This window comes from Eptatretus burgeri, chromosome 1 (genome assembly GCF_056783735.1).
Source record: "Eptatretus burgeri isolate ZD-2024b chromosome 1, Ebu_testis_v1, whole genome shotgun sequence".
In the NCBI taxonomy this organism is placed as follows: Eukaryota; Metazoa; Chordata; class Myxini; order Myxiniformes; family Myxinidae; genus Eptatretus; species Eptatretus burgeri.
The window spans coordinates 78,989,006-78,999,005 of NC_140961.1; the positions used below are offsets into that span (position 1 = coordinate 78,989,006).

The window sequence follows — 10,000 nt, forward strand, 5'->3', positions numbered from 1 at the left end:
TTAAAAGACATGAACGAGGTGAAGGGACAACCAAAATCGGCCGCGCGCAGCAATCGCTGCATCGACTGTACATTCGATCGTTCGAAGTTCGGCAAAGATAAAGAAAATATCACAGATTGCGACCAGTTCGAGTGCAACGACACTAACGAGAATGAGAGATGGTGCCATGCACAACATGGAGCGTTTATTATGTGTGTGGATAGAAGATCAAACTAAACGTCGCATGCCTTTATCTCTTGCTGTGATACAAGAAAAAGCGCGTCGTTTGTTAGGGCATTGACCCACGATTACGTGATCAATTACTTCTCCAATCATGTTGAGAAGTATCTCCAAGGAGAACAACATTGACAACAAATCTTTGCTGCTTGTAGACAATGCTCCTGCCCATCCTCAGCAAATGGAAGACTGGTGTGAAAACGTGCAGGTAGTATTTTTACCACCAAATACTACCTCACTTTTACAGCCTATGGATCAGGGAGTTATTGCTGCTTTTAAAGCCTATTATGTTAAGCATACCATGCTGCAGCTTATCAAAAAAACTGATAAGGACAAGCTATCAATCAAGGAGTTTTGGCGAACATACAACATAAAAATGGCTTTGGAAAACATTGAGGATTCATGGGCGGAGGCGAGTGCCTCCACAATGAACACTGTGTGAAAAAGTGTGGCCCGAGTGTGTCCACAATTTCACGGGGTTTGTTGATGTTCCGTTGATTACAAGTCAAATTATAGACCTGGCGCAGGAAGTTGGTTTGAAGAGGTTGACGAAGAGGACGTGGATGACTTTCTGGAGTCTCATGCAGAACCCTTAAGCAATGAAGATCTTATGGAGTTGGAACAGCAGTGGGCTCTTGAGGAAGAAGAAGATGCTGTGACACCTTCATCCGAGCATCTCACCATGAAAAACCTCAGCCAAATCCTCAGCTCGTTTGAAAGTGCCACAGAATTTGTTATCGAGCAAGATCCAAATCTTGAAAGGAGCACTGATTTTAGCTGTGTTGTTTATGATGCCCTTTGTTGCTACAAGGAACGTTATGCAGCAAAGAAAAAGAAAGCCATCCAGCCCACTCTCCATGCATTTTTCAAGCCAAAAGATGCAGCACCAACTCCATCCACCATCCAGGATGGTCCTTCAACCAGCTGCCAAGAGACCGTTCCTGCTGGTGAAGAAAGTGACAGCACAGTGTCAAGTGAAGAGGGGGACGATTCTGCCACTCCGCAAGTGTGACTTGTCCACCGCAATCAACTCTGTTCCTCCAGCCTCGTGGTAAGTCGCCACGACTCGAGGAGTGTGTTTTGTTTATTTGTGTTTATGTCCAAAAAATTCCGAGCCAAAAACACATCCCCCCTTTAACAGCTTGGTTTCTATGGGAAAATATGTTTTGTTTAACACAGTTTCGCTTTTCATAAGGTTTTCCAGGAACGCAACCCTTGCGAAAAGCGAGGACTTACTGTATATATATATATATATATATATATATATATATATATATATATATATATATATATACAATTTCTGTTCACGTCTGCGTGTAATTTGACATTTCTCCTCCAAACCTGCCGGACGGATTGTCGCCACCTTCGGCATGCGGGTGCTCTGTCGTCTAATGAACAGCATGGGCTATGTGAGATCGTGCCAGATGGACAGGTTTGGGAATTTTGGGCGATTTTCTAATCTTTACATTCGTTTGCATGGCGACGTGTGACGTCACCGCTGAGAGGTGTAATTCCGTTATGACATCATCGGTCATTTGCTGACGTCATTACGTCTGTCGTCGACAGACCGTCACCACCGAGAGGCGTAATGCCACTCCAAGAAAACAGCGTAAGCAATGTAAAAACCTCTTCTGTACATGCTGACTACCTCAGAAGGTGAATTTGACACAAAAAATGTAACAAGAAACATTGTATTTAAAGTAAAGATTTATTTAAAAAAAAAATTTCTGTTAACGTCTGCGCGTAATTTGACGTTTCTCCTCCAAAACCGCTGGCAGGAATGTGCTCATTTCCCATATACTGGGTTTCTTAATGTGACGAAGACGATGCACTAGATTTCTAAGCTGGAATTGGATGACAACGTGGCTTCAACAAGATTTTCAACCCATCGACGGCCGCATTTATTCCCGTTCGGTTGCCATCGCTGAACTGCTGTCCGGTAAGTGCTGCCATCTATCCAAAAAATATGAACTCGAGTAAGGGAGTACTCATTGCATCAACCACTGAACATAAACACAACTGATAAAAATAGTATAGCTCAGAACATCAGCAATGGTTGTCATGTTTTAAAAATCAGCATGGAAGGAGGGGAACGATGAGCGCCAGAGCTCTGCCAACATGATGTACCCCGATTGGCTCTTTCCCGGACTGAACACGCCTTCTTAGACTGTCAATTTGTGTCTGAAATCCAACGTACTTCCCGTACTGAACACGCCTTCTTGGACTGTCAATTTGTGTCTGAAATCCAACGTACTTCCCGGACTGAACACACCTTCTTAGACTGTCAATTTGTATCTGAAATCCAACGTACTTCCTGGACTGAACATGCCCTCTTAGACTGTCAATTTGTGTCAGAAATCCAACGTACTTCCCGTACTGTCAATTTGTGGCTGAAATCCAACGGACTTCCCAGACTGAACACGCCCTCTTAGACTGTCAATTTGTATCTGAAATCCAACGTACTTCCCGGACTGAACACACCTTCTTCGACTGTCAATTTTTGTCTGAAATCCAACGTACATATTAAAAACACCCGAAAATAAATTGCAATAGGCCTACGTCCAGATAACTTCAAAGGCTATAATCTGAAGGTAGGGGGAACCAGGGAACGGGTATGACATCATCCCTACATTGCTCGGATTGACTTCTTTTCTTTGTTCTTCGAAAGCACGGTGTCCGACAATAGATTATGTAACTTGAATGCGTGTGTGTTAACTGTTCAAATGAAAGAGGTGTTCGATTGCCGGATGCACCCAAACAACTGCAGTTCATTACAACAATTGTCAATATCAACCGCCATCGTTACCTGTGTTGTGTCTGACATGTGTGGTCTTCAAATTAAAGCGTCCAAGCGGTGTTCGATCGTCAGATGTGCGCCAAAAAGTGCCGTTCATTGAAATTTGCATTCTGATTCTCGGTCACCCTCCACTGCTCCTGTTCAGTCTCGGGCTAGGCCGATATCATATTAAACTTCCCCATCAGATGCCAACCTCCAGTCACACTGCAGAGGATGCAATTTCCAGTCAGACTCACATACTCGATGACCAGAAACAAATCCCAGGGCCAAACATTTGACAAACTCGGAATATACCTCCCAGCCCTGTGTTCTCCCATAGCCACCTATATGTTGCATTTTCATGTACAAGAGGTTACTCCTATATATCTATCAAAGTGGACAATAATTCCTCACAAGGACTATTCAGCAACAAGACACTCAAAATGTCATCAACACGTAACTTCTGTATCCAATGTACTTCCTTTAGAAAACTAAGGACAGGTAACCATAGTGCATCACATCCCTAATGACACGCTCCCCAGCTTCCCATAACATCAACTATTATGCCTCATCCACCTTTTGCCACCCATTCAACTCCGTGCGGAGCACGGGTATATATATATATATATATATATATATATATATATATATATATATATATATATATATATATATATATATATATACATATATATATACATATATATATATACATATATATATACATATATATATACATATATATATACATATATATATACATATATATATATATATATATATATATATATATATATATATATATATATATATATATATATAATACAAATTCCTGAACCCACCAAAAAATCCTTTCATCGGACCTGGTAAATGTCCTGTATACCTACATCTACCTTGGAAAGGCAAAGTGTGTCAATGGTTTGAAAACCAGATCAAACAGAGTGTCCCATTCTTACTATGCTGTTCAAGCTGTTAATGAAAATAACAAATTCTTAACATGTTACCCCTGATTTTCACCACCCGCCAGTTGCTTCCATCGGTCCAAAAAGATGTTCTGCCTGCCTCTCATATAAGTAACAATATTTACGAATTTCAGTGCCATTGTAATGCTCGATCTGTGGGCAGCACATCTTTGACATTGACGGATCGCATTGAACAACACGTCCCTTTGGGGGTCAGACGGAGTCAGTCAACTGAACAGACGACTACTTCGGGCTTGTAAGAATGTACATAGTACGACAACTATTCCCTGTGCCTCTGCAATTTGTTACCATTTACTGAATAATCCTCAGTTTGCAAAGCAATACCAAATTGGCTGGTTTAAAATCCTGAGTAGAGGATGCAGTTTAGCTCACCTTCATGCAAAGGAGGCCTCATTCATCAGGTCAACAAATCCCATTCTTTGTGGAGAGAAAGAATTTGTCCGAACATTATATCTATTTTGACTATGATGGCTTGACTGTGACAACTGTACAACTGTACCACAATCAATATTGAGTCATCATGAAAACCACCCCCCACCCCCCCCCCACCAGCCCTCAGCTAATCAGCATTATGTTTCCGCTGGTTCTTTGGTGATTCATCTCCGCTGAATCATTATTCATGATGGTTCATTTCCACCAACTCATTATTCATGATGCTCTTTGGTTCCACCAATCCGGTAAACCCGTCCTTTCTTTTTCTCAACCAATCAACGTTGAGGACATTACATTGCAACTTTATAAATGAGAGTTTGTTGCTTCTTCTTCATCTGCTTGCGGGTTTTTTTCCTGAGGAATGTGAGTCAAAAATCTTTGATAATGCCTATTTTATTGAAATGCATATTTAAATTTTGTTGTACTGATCAAATGTAAGATTAACAGGAGTCGGAAATATCACGCAAACATGGCAGTTTCGTGTGAGGTGTCTCACTGTCACCTAATCTCATATATGAAGCTGAGTTTGTGTCTGTGGGTGGATGTGTGGGTCTGAACAAGGTACATTTTCATTACAACGAAAATACTCATGTACTGGAGGCTGAGACGCCCAGTGGTGTGTTGTTACCAAGCAGCACGCTCGTGCTTACCAAGCCAGCCGTTCCTTAGAAACGGTTTGTAATGGAGTGCTTGCTTGAGTGCTTGTAAGAAAGTACATAGTACGAGTCGACCATAAGTCTACCATTGGCATACCTGAACTCTCTCCATCCATCCCTAGAGTTCACCTTCGAGATGAAATGCTCCGGCGTACTTCCCTTCTTGGACGTCTTAGTTGAGAAATCGGCCGACGCTTATAAAAACAGTCTACCATAAGTCTACTTTTACCAGACAGTATACTAGATGGGACTCTTACAGTTCCTCTGGATACAAGATTGGATTGATTGGTATCTTGGTCAATAGAGTGCTGAAAATGAGATGAGCGTTGGTTACCATTTAGGAGATGAATAAGCCACTGGCAAGCACTCTCCAAGAAACTTGGTAACTGAACACGCCCCAGATTCATGACATGGTGATGAGGGTAAACATCTTTAGCATCATTATTTCAGCCATATTGATTAATTCGTCCCTCAAGGGGTGGGGTGGAAAGAGGCAGGGGGAGGGGTGAGGTGGGAAGAGGGACCCGACGTTGCCTGGCAATGCCGGGTATCCCTGCTAGTATATGTATAATTACATATACATATATATAGCAACGTCAAACTCAACCAGAATTGTTACCTGCATCTTGAATTTAAAGTTAAACTCCCACATCTTGTCTTGGTTTTTTGAGATCGTTGTTGTATACCATGACAGCAAACACTGGAGGATTAAAAAAAAGAAAACTCAATGACCAAAGATTTGGGAAGTCACTTCATTGTATCCACATTTGAATACTGTGTATTACATTCATACAACTTGGGGATGTGGCATTCTCAATACTCACACTCGACAATAAATTCTGTAACACAAAAGAGCAAATGAAAAATAACTGTGCCGCTCAATTTCAGTAGCTCATGGCAGTGAACAAATCATAGATAATCACAACGTTGGTTTTAAGTGTCACAAATTTAGCTGAGTGTTCTGTATTCACCCAAATAGTCGTTCACAACATATCTACTGCCATTAAGGGTGTTCAGAGCCACTGCACAAGTAAACTAGAACAGCAAACTAGAACATAGAGTGCATACCTCCACCAGGCTGAACAGTTTACATTTTTGATCCCACTGATGGGCCAAATCTGGAACCGTGCCAAAACCAAAATATAATCCATTGTTCTTATCACCTGAACAAAGTCATCCACCAAGTTTTGTCAAAACTCATCCACAACTTTTTGAAATAGCATGATATACAGTTTTTGTTCCCATCTTTCAATGGTGAATAATCACGTTTAAAAAAAAAAAATAAAAATCTTCTCGTATCCGGATCACAAATTTAGTCACACATCCAACCTGTCCACCAAATTCCGTGCACAACTTTTTGACAGACAAACATGCAGACAGGGGTGAAAACATAACCTCCACCCACCCCAGGTGGTGAAAAATGAAACCACTTTTTGGCTGGGCAAGTACAATACCTGTCTGACGAGTACAAATACTGTGCAGGAGAAAATTTGGTTGCCTCAGCAGCAAAAACATGGAATGTTAAAAAAACAACATATTTTACACTTGCCCCTAGGATATAAAAAGCAAAGAATAAGTAAACGATTCTATGTACAGACAAAAAAAAATGCAACAAGAGCGAGAATTCCTTTGCAATATACGTTCCCTGGCGTTGTGATATTTTAAATAACCCAATGTACATACATGAAACAAAAACATGCGTGTGACCGGGGTGACCGTTAATCCCTGGAGAGGTCATTCACCGATTCTCTTTATTTATGCTATTCACAAAAAAGTGAAGTAAATGAAGGTTTTTGTGCGTAATTTCGGTTTTAGCCAGACTTCTCACACCAGTAAACACAACCCTTTATTTCGGCAGTGTATGATGATGCGTTCGGTGCCAAAAATAATGAAAAAAATAACCCCATGTTCATTCATGAAGCAAAAACATGCGTACGACTTACGTACATATATAATACAGTACATCGTGGTTATATACCTGGGATCATCCCAATTGCACTGGGCCATGGACATCCCAATTGCACATGGGCCATGGACTGGGCCTGCCGATCTGTACTTTTTAATGCAATGACAGTGCATGGTTTTATTGGGGTAGAGTCAGGCCAACTGTCCAGGCAATGGGTGTTTAGCAGGAGGACATGGAGTCAGACAGGGCAGCTGAACAGTGACCCATGCATAAATATATTTTCTAAGTCTAAAAAGAGCATAACTGAAAAATTGACAAAACGCCTTAAAACTCGAACGTGTTCTGTAACTTGTCACAATAAAGCCACGTACCAAGTTTCAGTTAAATATGTTGAAGGGTATCGGGGGAAAAAAAAGTCAGAAAAAGTACACGAGGGACAGACGGAGAGCAAATCTATAGTCCCCTCAAATAATAATAATAATACAGAGATATTTCAATTCAATATTAAGAAAAAGAAATGCTCTCAAATATGCCATTCATACAAAACCATGACAAAGCAACTCCAGTCGATACTATCATGATGATAGCAGGAAGGAAAATTAAACTACAGCATTTAACTTTGAAGTTGAAGAGAAAATGGCTGTGGGGGACGGGTGGGGAGGTCTGGCACATTTATTTCATACTAGCAAATACAAGCCGTTGCTTCGCTGACGGGGGTGTGAAGGGGAGGAAGGTGGAGGGAGAGAGTGGAGGCAGACAGGACGGAGGGAAGGGAGGGGAAGTGAGGAGTGGGTGAAGAAGGGGAAGCTAGGAAGGGGAGAAGAGTGAGGCAGGGGGGATGGAGGTGGGAGAGCAACGCCTTATGAAATGTTGCTATACACTGCAGGAGGGAGGGGTGCAAGAGAGAGCGAGAGAGAGAGCGAGAGCGAGAGATAGTCCAGTCGCTTTGGATAAAAAACATTTACTGACTGGACAAAAGCACCAAACTTGGTACAGGGCTTCTATATGATGTACGAAACAATTCTGGAAGGGGAGCAAAGCACAAAAATTGCATTGGAGCTTTCATAGACCTTCATTGGCAGCTTTCATAGCCCAAAAATGCTCCCATTGTTGGAGGAACCACTGGAATGCGGACAAAATGGCGGCACTAGCTGCAGTAAGTGTGTTTTTAATTTGTAATCTGCTCGGAAATTTGTGTTTTCAGTCATTTGTTCTCATTGATATGACAAAGAAAGCATACTATTAATTAAATGAGAGATAAATGGCATCATGTGTGATATTGTGGAGTGAATTTTGACATGATTGGAGAATAAAATCGATCGTCAATTGCTGATCCGGTTTGACCTTGGAGGAAGACGATCAATCAATCGTCACCGATGATGATGATAAGGCCAGGAGGAGGGCTGGGTAGGCTTGCCTTCATTTTTGTGTTCCATCAGATGAGAGAGAACATAACCCTTTTTATGTAGTTGAACGTTTTATGATGGGGATAATTCTCAGCAGGAGGGGAGGGGTGTAGTAAAGAAGGGCAAGAAGCCAAAAAAAGGGCAAGAAGGGGAGTGACCCCCACGACACAGAGAGTGTGCCAGTGTGGAGACCTTTTTTGAAGTCTTTTTCTAATTACCTGGCCTATAAATATGCCACAGAGTTGAAACTTCCATCAAATAAAGGTTATCCTACACCTTTATTTAGCTGTAAAACAGCTTTTTATGATCGCCTATTTATTCCTGAGAGGGAGCAGCAATCCTATTGTCATGCCCTGAGGGCCCAATCAAAACAAAGTGTACCAGTGCTGAGACTTTAAATTTGACATGATTTCACCTTATCCATTTGCTGATTTTACCACTTTTGACCATTTTGTGAATGATTATTATCAAATCTAATGGCAAAGCAATGTTTTATGAAAAGTCAGTTCTGCGCAAATACAAATAGAATCAATCATAATAAATAACAAGCATGTTGATTTCAAATAGTGTGTACATTTTGTGCTGTAATTTTTAAACCAACTTTTGATTTTTTTCAATTCTACTTGAAAGTGTGACTTTAAATAATTTCAGGTAGGTTATAAATACTATAATTTCAATTGTACCAAGTTAATTCCTATATTTTTTCAAAAAAATCCTACATTTTTGTGTCGGGGAGGCCAACCTGATGACAAAATCAGCCTGTTGGCATAATTAGGGCTTGCTGGATGTATATTTTGACAATATCATCATTTAGTCCCGATAAGTACAGATACAGACGACTCCTTTATTATAACTTCTCATTTCCAGGTCACGCGCCGGGTTGATTGGGACCTTTGTGTCGTGTGCCAGTCACTATCTGCAGAGGAATTAAGTTGTCCCATCGATTCCAACTCATGGGATGGAAATGGTGCAGCATACACCAATTTCCTTCAGAACGTTGGGCTGTTCCAGGAAACGAATGCACTTCCCGTCAATGTGGGGTATGGTAGTTCTGGGACAGCAGAGCGTTTCATCTGAAACAAGGCTCGTTGGCACAAATCTTGCCATGACAAATTCGATTTGGCGAATGATCAGATTCGTGGTTTCCCAAAAGCGTCTCGCGAGGGGACTGGAAGAGGAACCTACTGTCACCGAGATTCGACTACTCATCCCGATCTCAGGGCTCGTACCTTGTTTGTATGGGGTACAATAGCCCATCTTTACCCAATGTCACTTACGTTGATCAGGTCCCTGCCCATTTAACTTGAGAGAATTGATCCAGTACATGGTACTAAAGTGGGAAAACTGAAGGTTTATGCAGGTTTGTAATGTGATTTGAAGATATTTTGCCATTTCCGTTGTATATAAAACATAGATGAAACATATTGCATAATTTGTGACAGCGTATTTAGATACAGCAATGAATCTTCTCCGAAAATACAGTAATGTCATTTTTGACCTTGACCTGCATGGGTGATCTCGACTTGGACTCCCCTTCTGAAAATGCAGGTTATGGTCCAAGTATGCTGTGTAGCAAGTTTGTTGCTGGTATCTAGTAGGTAAAGGTTTTGGTGAGATTTTTACGG

At 41.2% G+C, this 10,000-nt stretch overlaps 1 protein-coding gene across 7 annotated transcripts in view; it reads right to left on the reverse strand.

Annotated features, from left to right (window-relative positions):
• Positions 1-10,000, reverse strand: part of TMEM183A (transmembrane protein 183A) — a 94,310-nt gene that overhangs the window by 25,755 nt on the left and 58,555 nt on the right. For 5 of the 7 annotated variants that reach the window (XM_085889958.1, XM_085889991.1, XM_085889975.1 and 2 more), the window contains exon 5: positions 5,683-5,763. The exons of 1 other annotated variant lie outside the window; for it this stretch is intronic. In XM_085889958.1, the coding sequence (XP_085746084.1) occupies positions 5,683-5,763 (81 nt within the window). Of the gene's footprint in view, positions 1-1,937; positions 2,170-5,682; positions 5,764-10,000 lie in introns of those variants that run through there. One more of the 7 variants, XM_085889989.1, reaches the window with a different exon arrangement.